General features: G+C 34.6%; 1 protein-coding gene and 3 pseudogenes across 1 annotated transcript; all 4 read right to left on the bottom strand.

The window, feature by feature from the left end:
• Window positions 1–962: 962 nt before the first annotated feature.
• Window positions 963–3,157, bottom strand: LOC125808915 (putative F-box protein At1g19160; annotated as a pseudogene).
• Window positions 3,158–4,773: 1,616 nt separating this feature from the next.
• On the bottom strand, window positions 4,774–6,967 carry LOC125808914 (putative F-box protein At1g19160; annotated as a pseudogene).
• A 1,615-nt stretch (window positions 6,968–8,582) lies between these two features.
• On the bottom strand, window positions 8,583–10,776 carry LOC125808916 (putative F-box protein At1g19160; annotated as a pseudogene).
• A 1,617-nt stretch (window positions 10,777–12,393) lies between these two features.
• Window positions 12,394–17,296, bottom strand: LOC125808864 (putative F-box protein At3g10790). Its single transcript, XM_049488527.1, is given in 5 exon segments — window positions 12,394–12,476; window positions 12,479–12,694; window positions 15,341–15,972; window positions 15,974–16,230; window positions 17,220–17,296. Coding segments are annotated over 5 exon segments (1,221 nt in total). The 5' UTR covers window positions 17,253–17,296.
• Between the last annotated feature and the right edge of the window lie 824 nt (window positions 17,297–18,120).

The following is an 18,120-nucleotide window of genomic DNA, read 5'->3' as shown; positions in this document are numbered from 1 at the left end:
ACTAATTATTGACGTGACTTTAAAAAAACAATTAAAAAGATGATCGAAGAAAGATTAGGAGTATTTTGCAAATATTGAGATACTGATTTTCACTTAAAAGTAATTGTATACTTGGTAGGACTACCTATTGAAAAAAAAAAAAGGCATCTAGCCAGCCATTAGAACACACGAATTTAAAGAACTTTTGTAAACGCCTTAACCATTAGACTAACCTTTAACTTGTGTCAAATTTTCTACAATTTGAAAAAATTATAAAAATCTCTATTCTCTACTATTCTCAGATACATCACTATTCAAAACCAAGACATGACAATCGAAACGTAATGAATCGGGCATTTTGAGATGTATCGGTGCATTTTGAGACGAGACGCAAAATTGATATAGTGAATTGTCAAGTGGTAGCTTGTTGGACTATTTTCTTGAACATCATTGAGCCATTCATTTTTACGAATTGGACTAAACAATTGCACTTTCTTCAAACTAAATGAATGAAAGCTCCATATTTTAAACCTCCATGGCTTCGAAAAGCCTTTTAAATGTCATTGTAAACTAACACTGTTCCATTGATTTGTTACTGCTCCATGACTGTGGAGCTTGAGAGAAAAGATGAAGAAGAAAGAGAGAAGATATTATTTGATGAATGAAGAATTACATCTGTGTGAGCTACTTATACAATATTAGCTAACTAACTACAATATTAGCTAACTAACTAACAACCTGTCAGTCAATTAACTAATAGCTAGTTATAACTAACTCAACCTGTACTACATTCAACAGTCATCCTATGACCTTAATGAAAAACTCTTATTACAAATAGTAGAGTAATAATGTAATTGCCTTGAATGTAATAATCAACAAAAAGTTGACATGGTTTACAACATCATCACATGAAGCAAAAGAAAAATGCAATTGCATTCAACAAAGAAAATATGAGTTTAAACATATAAATACTTGAAAGGGACTTAAGAATCTAAAGAGAACAAAGTTTTCCAGTATATACGAAACAGTCCTGTCCCATGTCTTTCGACTTGTCTAAACATTTTGTTTTTATGTCATAGAAGAAGACTACCATCATCACCCCCAATTGTTGACGGAATATTATTTCTTCATTCCATGAGCTGTAAAAACAACCTAATTCCTCAGGGTCGAACCTTACCCCCAAATTGATACTATACTCCTTCGCCCAACTGCAACTTACCTTATCTTTCAGTATCCACAAGTCTAGAATTGAACTCTTGAGAAAGTTATCATAGTCTGGTAGGCAGACCGTCCCTTTCAAATCCATCAAATTCAAGCTCCGAAAGTTATCAATAGCTGATGGGCAACATATAGATATAAATTTTTCATTTTCAAAGTCAAATGACATAACTCGAGGTTGGCAATAGTAAACTATTTTATCCCTTGCCAACCAATACATACATTCATTAACTAACACCCCGGGAAAAACCGGATGATATGGAGGTTGCCTCTGCGATTTCTTTCCATCTACTATTCAAAATGCCCCCACTATTTAGAGTAAAAACTTCACATCTTAGCTGCGCAAGGACAACATCAACAGGAAGAGTACCGGGGGGACCCATATAGAAAAAACGCACCACTTTGTATTCCTTCTTTGAGTGAAGATATCCAAAACCAAAATGTTCATATCCAGGGATAGCAGAAGGTGAACAGTCGGGCAATTCACGTAATTGATGGATGGCGGGATTGCACAAATAAATACGACAATCTGTTGAAAGGCAAACCAAACCAGCACTTACAGTCCAGCGGCTAGAATGGATTTGTCTATCAGGATAGTGGGTGATTGTGTACAAATCTTCATTTCTTCCTTCCATGTCAAGTGAAACAAATTGTAGTTTCAACTTTCCTGACCGTCGCAAATAACGGAATGTTTTCACAAAAAGAAGTTGGGGGGCATTTTCCATCAACTGTTGTTTTTGATGAGAACATACGAACAGGGGACTAATAATACATTCATTCCATGACTTGGATACACACCTTGAGATGGACAATGATTTCACCGCGCATTTTAGAAATATACAAGTTAACACATCACCAGATAGCTTATTAAATTGATCATTACTATTTCCTTCCTCCTTTATGACGATCCTGCTACATTTCTTCCTGCTTCGTATTGATATTTCCTTCTTCTTGTTAGGCTGCAATGGATGTCGCAAATACATATATCTTATGATGCAACACGGCATAGTTAAAAGCCAAAAAACACAAAAGAGCTCCATGGACTCATTACATTAATATATCAAGAGTTGTGCTTTTAAAGACAAAGTTCATTCGCGAAGCAAAGAACTTAGGCTTCAGGACTTGAGCACACCTTTAATAACACTGCTTAATTCAGCAAGTAACTTTGTCTATCAGAAAATACTCCCTCAATCAAATCTCAATGCACCAATATTGACTACTCATTATCAACATTTTATAGAAATTTGAAATGCTTCAAGGAAAAAGGTCAATTTGTTTTGTCTTATTTTTTCCTTTTTAGTCAATTTCCAATCCAAGAATCTCTCTTTATTTTTCTCATACTCATTCTTCTATTCTTTAAATTTTTTTTATGACAAGGGAAATTCGCAGCCGTACAGGGTAAAACCTTATCCAACTTCTCAAGCCTCTCTACCATACATTAGAAAGTGACAAAGGATTACTTCCATTACTAAATGGAAGAACTCTTCAAACTAGTTGATAAGAGAGGTAACCCCGCACTAAGTAATTTTTTAATTCTAACTAAAAGGGCATCTTATACATATCCGTGACCACAAGTTTCTTGAATTCTAGGTCAAGTCAAAACCAATCAAACAAATTGTACTAGAAAACAACATATATACCTAGTGTTCATCCAAGAGATTAACATACACGACTTTGATTAATCTAGCCATCATTGAATAACATAGACAACAACATAGTCAATGTAATCGAACAAGTGGGGTATAGGGAAACATAGAACAAAAATAGTATTGTGAGTTTAATAAAAAAAAAGACCATTGGTTAGCTTTGTGTAAATTGATGAAAGCAATGAATATTTCATCATAAGATTTGCAAAGCAGTGAACTTTTGTGTAAGAAAATTAAATTATGGTTGACAAAAAGCAACAATTACTTGGCAAAGGTGGTACCTTTTTTTCTTTGCTTCGAGTTACTTTCACCATTTTTGCTATGAATTGAGGGAGTGAATGCGAGAGAAAAGAGGACGAAAAAGTATAACATAGGACTTTCTAGTGTTTTTTTTTTTTGAAGAATTTTAACCTTATTTAACAAAGTATTAAACCTACGTAATTTTAAAAGGCAAGTTTTAAAAATGATTATAGCTTGGAGTTAATTAGGATTTATAGCTATAATTTATTTAATTATAAATTATAATTCCAATTTACATGTTAGGGAAGGAGAGAGACAAGTGAGACTAGGAGAGTGAGGAGAGAGGCGAGCACATCTGAGAGAGAGAGAGGCGAGAAGATCTGAGAGAGAGAGATAGAGAGAGAGGAAAGGCGAGCAGATCTGAGAGAGAGAGAGAGGAGAGAGGAGAGCGGAGAAAGAGGGAAGAGAAAAGTTTGCTATAAAACTCTACATATAACTATAAATTGTAATTTTTTAAACTGTAGTGATTTATCATAAATACATATCATATACATGTTTGCCTTCTTGTTGCGCAACATTCTAATTTTTAAAAAATTGAGATCTCCTAATACACAAGGAGAGAGGGAGAGAGTCTACGTGTTTGAAACAAATTACACCTTATTCATCGAGTGATTTCACGATCATTAATTTTTTTATGAAATCCCATGAAGATATTTTAAAATAGCAAACACTAATTATTGACGTGACTTTAAAAAAACAATTAAAAAGATGATCGAAGAAAGATTAGGAGTATTTTGCAAATATTGAGATACTGATTTTCACTTAAAAGTAATTGTATACTTGGTAGGACTACCTATTGAAAAAAAAAAAAAGGCATCTAGCCAGCCATTAGAACACACGAATTTAAAGAACTTTTGTAAACGCCTTAACCATTAGACTAACCTTTAACTTGTGTCAAATTTTCTACAATTTGAAAAAATTATAAAAATCTCTATTCTCTACTATTCTCAGATACATCACTATTCAAAACCAAGACATGACAATCGAAACGTAATGAATCGGGCATTTTGAGATGTATCGGTGCATTTTGAGACGAGACGCAAAATTGATATAGTGAATTGTCAAGTGGTAGCTTGTTGGACTATTTTCTTGAACATCATTGAGCCATTCATTTTTACGAATTGGACTAAACAATTGCACTTTCTTCAAACTAAATGAATGAAAGCTCCATATTTTAAACCTCCATGGCTTCGAAAAGCCTTTTAAATGTCATTGTAAACTAACACTGTTCCATTGATTTGTTACTGCTCCATGACTGTGGAGCTTGAGAGAAAAGATGAAGAAGAAAGAGAGAAGATATTATTTGATGAATGAAGAATTACATCTGTGTGAGCTACTTATACAATATTAGCTAACTAACTACAATATTAGCTAACTAACTAACAACCTGTCAGTCAATTAACTAATAGCTAGTTATAACTAACTCAACCTGTACTACATTCAACAGTCATCCTATGACCTTAATGAAAAACTCTTATTACAAATAGTAGAGTAATAATGTAATTGCCTTGAATGTAATAATCAACAAAAAGTTGACATGGTTTACAACATCATCACATGAAGCAAAAGAAAAATGCAATTGCATTCAACAAAGAAAATATGAGTTTAAACATATAAATACTTGAAAGGGTTAAGAATCTAAAGAGAACAAAGTTTTCCAGTATATACGAAACAGTCCTTCCCATGTCTTTCGACTTGTCTAAACATTTTGTTTTTATGTCATAGAAGAAGACTACCATCATCACCCCCAATTGTTGACGGAATATTATTTCTTCATTCCATGAGCTGTAAAAACAACCTAATTCCTCAGGGTCGAACCTTACCCCAAATTGATACTATACTCCTTCGCCCAACTGCAACTTACCTTATCTTTCAGTATCCACAAGTCTAGAATTGAACTCTTGAGAAAGTTATCATAGTCTGGTAGGCAGACCGTCCCTTTCAAATCCATCAAATTCAAGCTCCGAAAGTTATCAATAGCTGATGGGCAACATATAGATATAAATTTTTCATTTTCAAAGTCAAATGACATAACTCGAGGTTGGCAATAGTAAACTATTTTATCCCTTGCCAACCAATACATACATTCATTAACTAACACCCCGGGAAAAACCGGATGATATGGAGGTTGCTCTGCGATTTCTTTCCATCTACTATTCAAAATGCCCCCACTATTTAGAGTAAAAACTTCACATCTTAGCTGCGCAAGGACAACATCAACAGGAAGAGTACCGGGGGGACCCATATAGAAAAAACGCACCACTTTGTATTCCTTCTTTGAGTGAAGATATCCAAAACCAAAATGTTCATATCCAGGGATAGCAGAAGGTGAACAGTCGGGCAATTCACGTAATTGATGGATGGCGGGATTGCACAAATAAATACGACAATCTGTTGAAAGGCAAACCAAACCAGCACTTACAGTCCAGCGGCTAGAATGGATTTGTCTATCAGGATAGTGGGTGATTGTGTACAAATCTTCATTTCTTCCTTCCATGTCAAGTGAAACAAATTGTAGTTTCAACTTTCCTGACCGTCGCAAATAACGGAATGTTTTCACAAAAAGAAGTTGGGGGGCATTTTCCATCAACTGTTGTTTTTGATGAGAACATACGAACAGGGGACTAATAATACATTCATTCCATGACTTGGATACACACCTTGAGATGGACAATGATTTCACCGCGCATTTTAGAAATATACAAGTTAACACATCACCAGATAGCTTATTAAATTGATCATTACTATTTCCTTCCTCCTTTATGACGATCCTGCTACATTTCTTCCTGCTTCGTATTGATATTTCCTTCTTCTTGTTAGGCTGCAATGGATGTCGCAAATACATATATCTTATGATGCAACACGGCATAGTTAAAAGCCAAAAAACACAAAAGAGCTCCATGGACTCATTACATTAATATATCAAGAGTTGTGCTTTTAAAGACAAAGTTCATTCGCGAAGCAAAGAACTTAGGCTTCAGGACTTGAGCACACCTTTAATAACACTGCTTAATTCAGCAAGTAACTTTGTCTATCAGAAAATACTCCCTCAATCAAATCTCAATGCACCAATATTGACTACTCATTATCAACATTTTATAGAAATTTGAAATGCTTCAAGGAAAAAGGTCAATTTGTTTTGTCTTATTTTTTCCTTTTTAGTCAATTTCCAATCCAAGAATCTCTCTTTATTTTTCTCATACTCATTCTTCTATTCTTTAAATTTTTTTTATGACAAGGGAAATTCGCAGCCGTACAGGGTAAAACCTTATCCAACTTCTCAAGCCTCTCTACCATACATTAGAAAGTGACAAAGGATTACTTCCATTACTAAATGGAAGAACTCTTCAAACTAGTTGATAAGAGAGGTAACCCCGCACTAAGTAATTTTTTAATTCTAACTAAAAGGGCATCTTATACATATCCGTGACCACAAGTTTCTTGAATTCTAGGTCAAGTCAAAACCAATCAAACAAATTGTACTAGAAAACAACATATATACCTAGTGTTCATCCAAGAGATTAACATACACGACTTTGATTAATCTAGCCATCATTGAATAACATAGACAACAACATAGTCAATGTAATCGAACAAGTGGGGTATAGGGAAACATAGAACAAAAATAGTATTGTGAGTTTAATAAAAAAAAAATGACCATTGGTTAGCTTTGTGTAAATTGATGAAAGCAATGAATATTTCATCATAAGATTTGCAAAGCAGTGAACTTTTGTGTAAGAAAATTAAATTATGGTTGACAAAAAGCAACAATTACTTGGCAAAGGTGGTACCTTTTTTTCTTTGCTTCGAGTTACTTTCACCATTTTTGCTATGAATTGAGGGAGTGAATGCGAGAGAAAAGAGGACGAAAAAGTATAACATAGGACTTTCTAGTGTTTTTTTTTTTTGAAGAATTTTAACCTTATTTAACAAAGTATTAAACCTACGTAATTTTAAAAGGCAAGTTTTAAAAATGATTATAGCTTGGAGTTAATTAGGATTTATAGCTATAATTTATTTAATTATAAATTATAATTCCAATTTACATGTTAGGGAAGGAGAGAGACAAGTGAGACTAGGAGAGTGAGGAGAGAGGCGAGCACATCTGAGAGAGAGAGAGGCGAGAAGATCTGAGAGAGAGAGATAGAGAGAGAGGAAAGGCGAGCAGATCTGAGAGAGAGAGAGAGGAGAGAGGAGAGCGGAGAAAGAGGGAAGAGAAAAGTTTGCTATAAAACTCTACATATAACTATAAATTGTAATTTTTTAAACTGTAGTGATTTATCATAAATACATATCATATACATGTTTGCCTTCTTGTTGCGCAACATTCTAATTTTTAAAAATTGAGATCTCCTAATACACAAGGAGAGAGGGAGAGAGTCTACGTGTTTGAAACAAATTACACCTTATTCATCGAGTGATTTCACGATCATTAATTTTTTTATGAAATCCCATGAAGATATTTTAAAATAGCAAACACTAGTTATTGACGTGACTTTAAAAAAACAATTAAAAAGATGATCGAAGAAAGATTAGGAGTATTTTGCAAATATTGAGATACTGATTTTCACTTAAAAGTAATTGTATACTTGGTAGGACTACCTATTGAAAAAAAAAAAGGCATCTAGCCAGCCATTAGAACACACGAATTTAAAGAACTTTTGTAAACGCCTTAACCATTAGACTAACCTTTAACTTGTGTCAAATTTTCTACAATTTGAAAAAATTATAAAAATCTCTATTCTCTACTATTCTCAGATACATCACTATTCAAAACCAAGACATGACAATCGAAACGTAATGAATCGGGCATTTTGAGATGTATCGGTGCATTTTGAGACGAGACGCAAAATTGATATAGTGAATTGTCAAGTGGTAGCTTGTTGGACTATTTTCTTGAACATCATTGAGCCATTCATTTTTACGAATTGGACTAAACAATTGCACTTTCTTCAAACTAAATGAATGAAAGCTCCATATTTTAAACCTCCATGGCTTCGAAAAGCCTTTTAAATGTCATTGTAAACTAACACTGTTCCATTGATTTGTTACTGCTCCATGACTGTGGAGCTTGAGAGAAAAGATGAAGAAGAAAGAGAGAAGATATTATTTGATGAATGAAGAATTACATCTGTGTGAGCTACTTATACAATATTAGCTAACTAACTACAATATTAGCTAACTAACTAACAACCTGTCAGTCAATTAACTAATAGCTAGTTATAACTAACTCAACCTGTACTACATTCAACAGTCATCCTATGACCTTAATGAAAAACTCTTATTACAAATAGTAGAGTAATAATGTAATTGCCTTGAATGTAATAATCAACAAAAAGTTGACATGGTTTACAACATCATCACATGAAGCAAAAGAAAAATGCAATTGCATTCAACAAAGAAAATATGAGTTTAAACATATAAATACTTGAAAGGGACTTAAGAATCTAAAGAGAACAAAGTTTTCCAGTATATACGAAACAGTCCTGTCCCATGTCTTTCGACTTGTCTAAACATTTTGTTTTTATGTCATAGAAGAAGACTACCATCATCACCCCCAATTGTTGACGGAATATTATTTCTTCATTCCATGAGCTGTAAAAACAACCTAATTCCTCAGGGTCGAACCTTACCCCAAATTGATACTATACTCCTTCGCCCAACTGCAACTTACCTTATCTTTCAGTATCCACAAGTCTAGAATTGAACTCTTGAGAAAGTTATCATAGTCTGGTAGGCAGACCGTCCCTTTCAAATCCATCAAATTCAAGCTCCGAAAGTTATCAATAGCTGATGGGCAACATATAGATATAAATTTTTCATTTTCAAAGTCAAATGACATAACTCGAGGTTGGCAATAGTAAACTATTTTATCCCTTGCCAACCAATACATACATTCATTAACTAACACCCCGGGAAAAACCGGATGATATGGAGGTTGCTCTGCGATTTCTTTCCATCTACTATTCAAAATGCCCCCACTATTTAGAGTAAAAACTTCACATCTTAGCTGCGCAAGGACAACATCAACAGGAAGAGTACCGGGGGGACCCATATAGAAAAAACGCACCACTTTGTATTCCTTCTTTGAGTGAAGATATCCAAAACCAAAATGTTCATATCCAGGGATAGCAGAAGGTGAACAGTCGGGCAATTCACGTAATTGATGGATGGCGGGATTGCACAAATAAATACGACAATCTGTTGAAAGGCAAACCAAACCAGCACTTACAGTCCAGCGGCTAGAATGGATTTGTCTATCAGGATAGTGGGTGATTGTGTACAAATCTTCATTTCTTCCTTCCATGTCAAGTGAAACAAATTGTAGTTTCAACTTTCCTGACCGTCGCAAATAACGGAATGTTTTCACAAAAAGAAGTTGGGGGGCATTTTCCATCAACTGTTGTTTTTGATGAGAACATACGAACAGGGGACTAATAATACATTCATTCCATGACTTGGATACACACCTTGAGATGGACAATGATTTCACCGCGCATTTTAGAAATATACAAGTTAACACATCACCAGATAGCTTATTAAATTGATCATTACTATTTCCTTCCTCCTTTATGACGATCCTGCTACATTTCTTCCTGCTTCGTATTGATATTTCCTTCTTCTTGTTAGGCTGCAATGGATGTCGCAAATACATATATCTTATGATGCAACACGGCATAGTTAAAAGCCAAAAAACACAAAAGAGCTCCATGGACTCATTACATTAATATATCAAGAGTTGTGCTTTTAAAGACAAAGTTCATTCGCGAAGCAAAGAACTTAGGCTTCAGGACTTGAGCACACCTTTAATAACACTGCTTAATTCAGCAAGTAACTTTGTCTATCAGAAAATACTCCCTCAATCAAATCTCAATGCACCAATATTGACTACTCATTATCAACATTTTATAGAAATTTGAAATGCTTCAAGGAAAAAGGTCAATTTGTTTTGTCTTATTTTTTCCTTTTTAGTCAATTTCCAATCCAAGAATCTCTCTTTATTTTTCTCATACTCATTCTTCTATTCTTTAAATTTTTTTTATGACAAGGGAAATTCGCAGCCGTACAGGGTAAAACCTTATCCAACTTCTCAAGCCTCTCTACCATACATTAGAAAGTGACAAAGGATTACTTCCATTACTAAATGGAAGAACTCTTCAAACTAGTTGATAAGAGAGGTAACCCCGCACTAAGTAATTTTTTAATTCTAACTAAAAGGGCATCTTATACATATCCGTGACCACAAGTTTCTTGAATTCTAGGTCAAGTCAAAACCAATCAAACAAATTGTACTAGAAAACAACATATATACCTAGTGTTCATCCAAGAGATTAACATACACGACTTTGATTAATCTAGCCATCATTGAATAACATAGACAACAACATAGTCAATGTAATCGAACAAGTGGGGTATAGGGAAACATAGAACAAAAATAGTATTGTGAGTTTAATAAAAAAAAATGACCATTGGTTAGCTTTGTGTAAATTGATGAAAGCAATGAATATTTCATCATAAGATTTGCAAAGCAGTGAACTTTTGTGTAAGAAAATTAAATTATGGTTGACAAAAAGCAACAATTACTTGGCAAAGGTGGTACCTTTTTTTCTTTGCTTCGAGTTACTTTCACCATTTTTGCTATGAATTGAGGGAGTGAATGCGAGAGAAAAGAGGACGAAAAAGTATAACATAGGACTTTCTAGTGTTTTTTTTTTTTTGAAGAATTTTAACCTTATTTAACAAAGTATTAAACCTACGTAATTTTAAAAGGCAAGTTTTAAAAATGATTATAGCTTGGAGTTAATTAGGATTTATAGCTATAATTTATTTAATTATAAATTATAATTCCAATTTACATGTTAGGGAAGGAGAGAGACAAGTGAGACTAGGAGAGTGAGGAGAGAGGCGAGCACATCTGAGAGAGAGAGAGGCGAGAAGATCTGAGAGAGAGAGATAGAGAGAGAGGAAAGGCGAGCAGATCTGAGAGAGAGAGAGAGGAGAGAGGAGAGCGGAGAAAGAGGGAAGAGAAAAGTTTGCTATAAAACTCTACATATAACTATAAATTGTAATTTTTTAAACTGTAGTGATTTATCATAAATACATATCATATACATGTTTGCCTTCTTGTTGCGCAACATTCTAATTTTTAAAAATTGAGATCTCCTAATACACAAGGAGAGAGGGAGAGAGTCTACGTGTTTGAAACAAATTACACCTTATTCATCGAGTGATTTCACGATCATTAATTTTTTTATGAAATCCCATGAAGATATTTTAAAATAGCAAACACTAATTATTGACGTGACTTTAAAAAAACAATTAAAAAGATGATCGAAGAAAGATTAGGAGTATTTTGCAAATATTGAGATACTGATTTTCACTTAAAAGTAATTGTATACTTGGTAGGACTACCTATTGAAAAAAAAAGAAGGCATCTAGCCAGCCATTAGAACACACGAATTTAAAGAACTTTTGTAAACGCCTTAACCATTAGACTAACCTTTAACTTGTGTCAAATTTTCTACAATTTGAAAAAATTATAAAAATCTCTATTCTCTACTATTCTCAGATACATCACTATTCAAAACCAAGACATGACAATCGAAACGTAATGAATCGGGCATTTTGAGATGTATCGGTGCATTTTGAGACGAGACGCAAAATTGATATAGTGAATTGTCAAGTGGTAGCTTGTTGGACTATTTTCTTGAACATCATTGAGCCATTCATTTTTACGAATTGGACTAAACAATTGCACTTTCTTCAAACTAAATGAATGAAAGCTCCATATTTTAAACCTCCATGGCTTCGAAAAGCCTTTTAAATGTCATTGTAAACTAACACTGTTCCATTGATTTGTTACTGCTCCATGACTGTGGAGCTTGAGAGAAAAGATGAAGAAGAAAGAGAGAAGATATTATTTGATGAATGAAGAATTACATCTGTGTGAGCTACTTATACAATATTAGCTAACTAACTACAATATTAGCTAACTAACTAACAACCTGTCAGTCAATTAACTAATAGCTAGTTATAACTAACTCAACCTGTACTACATTCAACAGTCATCCTATGACCTTAATGAAAAACTCTTATTACAAATAGTAGAGTAATAATGTAATTGCCTTGAATGTAATAATCAACAAAAAGTTGACATGGTTTACAACATCATCACATGAAGCAAAAGAAAAATGCAATTGCATTCAACAAAGAAAATATGAGTTTAAACATATAAATACTTGAAAGGGACTTAAGAATCTAAAGAGAACAAAGTTTTCCAGTATATACGAAACAGTCCTGTCCCATGTCTTTCGACTTGTCTAAACATTTTGTTTTTATGTCATAGAAGAAGACTACCATCATCACCCCCAATTGTTGACGGAATATTATTTCTTCATTCCATGAGCTGTAAAAACAACCTAATTCCTCAGGGTCGAACCTTACCCCCAAATTGATACTATACTCCTTCGCCCAACTGCAACTTACCTTATCTTTCAGTATCCACAAGTCTAGAATTGAACTCTTGAGAAAGTTATTGTCACGCCCCGAGCCTACACCCTGGGCGGGACCGGCACCCGGAGACCATTTCTAGCCCCAAGCGAACCCTTGGCCTGGCTTTCTTAACTCAGCGGAAACCTCAACAGAATAACTCAATGCAATGCAATATTACAAAACAACTTAACTTATAAAATATGGCCATAAAGGCAACTCGAATCTCAAAATAGAATATTTACATATATATATAGATGAGAGACTCAAAACTAACTGACTGACTGTCTGTCTATGAAGCCTCTAAAATACTGAGATGGATGTTGGGACAGACCCCGCAACATCCTAATAAAACAAAAACTAAGAACACAAAATAATTGAGTCCTCCGGAATGCAAGGAGGCTCACCACTGACTCTGGAGTGCTCAGCTGGATCAACGACGTGCAGGATGCTGATCCGGGGTACCTGAATCTGCATCATCAAACGATGCAGGCCAACTGGCATCAGTACATGGAATGTACGAGTATGCAAGCTGGAAAACTAAGCAACAAAGGCTAGAAGGAAAACTGGAAGAAACTGAATAGCTTACCTGGCTCAACTTAACTCAACCTGACTGACTTCTTTCAATATAAGGCAATTTAAAACAAGTGCGATATAAAGAAAGATTGCTTAAAACATGCTATGAACTCTGTGTGTATACAAGGATACAATAAGCCTGAAATGTGTATAAAAATACAATGAACTGATGTATATAAAAAATACAATAATCTCTGTGTATGAAAAATACAATAACTGCTGTGGGAGTTTCTCTAACCGACAACCATCACATAAGAGCTATAGTGATGATACAGCGATCGACCTCACGCTGCCAGAGCATCTTATACCCGGCCAAAGGTATAAGACCTGAACTGCCTAATGGATCCACTAGTCTAATCTGAAAAGGATTCATCTAAAAAGTATGATCCTTTTTTACCCATGATGGCTAACATGGTTCTATGGGGGCTGTGGGTTCTTTGAACGCTCCCCCAATTCGGTGTTCGATACTACTCCCAAAAATGTACTGGCTCTTATGTTTTTAAAACATATTTCTTCCTGCTGATATGAGATAATTACTCAAAAACTAGCTCGAAGGCTTTTTGGAAATCTCAGTTTCCAACCTTGTTTAAATGTAAAAACATTTCTTTAAAACTTCTTTGGGAATACATAGTTCCCTAATAACTTTGAGAAAAGAACTCAACTTTAAACTCTTTACTTTACTTGAACTCTTGGCTTGATGTGAAACTCTTAACTTAACATGAAACTCTTAACTTTTGACTTGACTTGAAACTCAATACTTAACTTGGAACTTGAGCCTTAGAATGAAGTTAAAACGCTCAATGAAGACTCTTGGAAAACCTTAAAGACTTGCTTTGACTTACTTACTTCTAAGCTTGACTTCACTTGACTTGGAAACTAACTTCACTTGAATTGGAAACTAACTTCACTTGACTTGGAAACTAACTTCACTTGACTTGTAGTTTTACTTGACTTTTGGAAGTACCTTGGAGTGTTGGAAACAACTAGGAAACATAGGTATAATACCTAGGAACATGTATAAAAAAAGAAATGGTGAATGAAAGGGAAGGATTGGTGTCCTTGGCACTAGGAGAGGTGCAACAGCCCAGCCCCTTTTTCCCCAAAAATCCGACTTTTTCCCCTTGTTTCTTTCCAATTCTAAACCCTCTCAACCTCAAGGTTTCAGCAGCAACACTTAGAATCATAAAGACCCTTATTATACAATAGATTCAACTCAAAAATCACAGCCAGAAATCTGTACTAAATCAGCAAGAACTTCAACACAACACCACTACAACTTCAACAACCAATAAATCTTCTCTTGGAATTAAAAACGAGTTGGTGTGTGGGGGTATGAACCAACCAACACTAAGGATCATAAAATCCCTCAATATACAATAGGTCACAACTCAAATACACAGCCCAATCCTGTCCCACAACCAACAATAACTTCAACAACACAACTAACAACATCAACAACAACTAACAACTTCAACAACTTCAACAACAAATCCAATCTCTTCTCAAATCATAAAAACGAGCTTGGTATGTGGGGGGAAAGGATAAACCCACACTAAAGACTCACATACCTTGATAGGGATCACCCCCGACGAAAATCCACAATGATCTTGACCAATCTTGTTGATCTCCTCTTTCTTCTCTTCTTCTTCTCTTGAACCCTAACTCTTTCTCTTTCAAAATGGGACAGAATGATCCAAATATCAGCCTAATACAACAATATAAGCTCAAAAGAAATGATTTGTGAAAAGACCAAAACGCCCTTAAATTTCCGGAACGGAATCCCTGCCAACTGCCCAACTTTCAAAGATCATAACTCGCTCATACGAACTCGGAATTGAGAAAACTCAGTGGAGTTGGAAAGATCGTTCCACAAGCTTCGAAACCATAACTGGAACTACTCCTAACTCATCCTGAGCTAGGAGTTATGACTGCTCAAAGTTGGCCAAAAACTCACTGATTTCCACACTTAGCCAAATTTCCAAATTTTTGAACTTAGCCAAATTTTCCAGATTCTGGACTGCCAAATTTCCAGATTTTAAATTTTTTCAAAAAAAAGACTATTTCCAAATTTCAAGCTTCTTCATATTCATTTTTAAATTGTCGGATGTTACAGTTATCATAGTCTGGTAGGCAGACCGTCCCTTTCAAATCCATCAAATTCAAGCTCCGAAAGTTATCAATAGCTGATGGGCAACATATAGATATAAATTTTTCATTTTCAAAGTCAAATGACATAACTCGAGGTTGGCAATAGTAAACTATTTTATCCCTTGCCAACCAATACATACATTCATTAACTAACACCCCGGGAAAAACCGGATGATATGGAGGTTGCTCTGCGATTTCTTTCCATCTACTATTCAAAATGCCCCCACTATTTAGAGTAAAAACTTCACATCTTAGCTGCGCAAGGACAACATCAACAGGAAGAGTACCGGGGGGACCCATATAGAAAAAACGCACCACTTTGTATTCCTTCTTTGAGTGAAGATATCCAAAACCAAAATGTTCATATCCAGGGATAGCAGAAGGTGAACAGTTGGGCAATTCACGTAATTGATGGATGGCGGGATTACACAAATAAATACGACAATCTGTTGAAAGGCAAACCAAACCAGCGCTTACAGTCCAGCGGCTGGAATGGATTTGTCTATCAGGATAGTGGGTGATTGTGTACAAATCTTCATTTCTTCCTTCCATGTCAAGTGAAACAAATTGTAGTTTCAACTTACCTGACCGGCGCAAATAACTGAATGTTTCCACAGAGAAATTGAGGGGCATTTTCCATCAACTGTTGTTTTTGATGAGAACGTACGAACAGGGGACTAATAATACAATCATTCCATGACTTGGATACGCACCTTGAGATGGATAATGATTTCACCGCGCATTTTAGAAAAATACAAGTTAACACATCACCAGATAGCTTATTAAATTGATCACTACTATTCTCTTCCTCCTTTATGAGGATACTGCTACATTTCTTCCTCCTTCGTATTGATATTTCCTTCTTCTTGTTAGGCTGCAATGGATGTCACGAATAAATATATCTTATGATGCAACACGGCATAGTTAAAAGCCAAAAAACACAAAAGAGCGCCATGGACTCATTACATTAATATATCAAGAGTTGTGCTTTTAAAGACAAAGTTCATTCGCAAAGCAATGAACCTACGCTTCAGAACTTGAGCACGCCTTTAATAACACTGCTTAATTCAAGTAACTTTGTCTATCAGAAAATAATATTGACTACTCATTGTCAATAATTTGTTGAAATTTGGAATGCAGATCAGTTTGATTTGTCTTACTTTTACCTTTTTACTCCATTTCCAATCCTAGAATGTCTCTGTATTTTTTCATACTCATTCTTTTATTCTTTAATTTTTTTAGGACAAGGGAAATTCGCAGCCGTACAGGGTAAAACCTAGTCCATCTTCTCAAGCCTCTCTACCATACCCTTAGAAAGTGATAACGGTGACTTCCATTACTAAATGGAAGAACTTGTCAAACTAATTGGTAGTTGTTCCTCCAATGCAATAGAAGGAAACCACATAAGAGAAGTAACCCCGCACTAAGTGCCACGAGGTCGACCTAGGTAACTTTTTAATTCTAACTAAAGGACATCTTATACATATCCGTAATTTAAGACCACAAGATTTAACAGTGTCTATATTTCTTGAATTCTTGGTCAAGTTCAAAACCAAACAAACTACTAGAAAACAACAACATACCTAGTGTGCATCCAAGAGCTTAATCTAGATCTAGCCATCATTGAATAATATAGACAACAACATAGTCAGTGTAATCAAACAAGTGGGGTATGGGGAAACATAGAACAAAAATAGTATTGTGAGTTTAATTTTTTTTTTAAAAAGTCCATTGGTTAACTTTTGTGTAAATTGATGAAAGCAATGAATATTTCATCATAAGATTTGCAAAGTAGTGAACTTTTGTGTAAAAAAATTAAAATATGGTTGACAAAAAGCAACAATTAGTTGGCAAAGGTGGTACCTTTTTTTCTTTGCTTCGAGTTACTTTCACCATTTTTGCTATGAATTGAGGGAGTGAATGAGAGAGAAAAGAGGACGAAAAAGTATAATATAGGACTTTCTAGTTTTTTTAAAAAGAATTTTAACCCTATTTAACAAGGTATTAAACCTACGTATTTTTAATAAAAGGCAACTTTTAAAAGTGATTATAGTTTGGACTTAATTAGGATCTATAGCTATAGTTTGTTTAATATAAATTATAATTACAATTTACATGTTAGGGAAGGAGAGAGACGAGCGAGACTAGAAGAGTGAGGACATAGGCGATCATAAGAGAGAGAGAGAGGGGGGGAGAGACGAACAGATCTGAGAGAGAGGATAGAGGAGAAAGAGAGAAGAGAGAAGTTTGCTATAAAACTCTCCATATAGCTATAAATTGTAATATTTTAAACTATAGTGATTTATCATAAATACATATCATATGCATGTTTGCCTTGTTGTGCAACATTCTAATTTTTTTTAAATTGATATATTCCTAATACACAAGGAGAGAGGGAGAGAGATATATGTTTTTGAAACAAATTACACCTTATTCATCGAGTGTTTTCATGATCATTAATTTTTTTTTAAGAAATATAAAATAACAATCTATTAATTTAAATTAAATGCTATAGCCACATTTTCATTTAATTGTATTCCGTAGCAAACACTTGCCATTCACCTCTTTTCCTAGAGAATCTCGGTCGCCACTCTCCCTGATCTCGCTCGCCTCTCTCACTTTATACAAACACAAATGTATAAAATGTGTTTGTGTTTGTATAAAGCGAGAGAAAACGGTATATACAAACACAAATACATATATTTTCGTCCTATACACTTATAATTATACAAAATACAGATCTTCGCCTACCAATTCTCTTTTG

Source organism: Solanum verrucosum, unplaced genomic scaffold (assembly GCF_900185275.1).
Source record: "Solanum verrucosum unplaced genomic scaffold, falcon-dt-bn FXZP01000218.1, whole genome shotgun sequence".
Lineage (NCBI taxonomy): Eukaryota > Viridiplantae > Streptophyta > Magnoliopsida > Solanales > Solanaceae > Solanum > Solanum verrucosum.
This window is presented reverse-complemented; position numbering and strand designations above follow the sequence as displayed.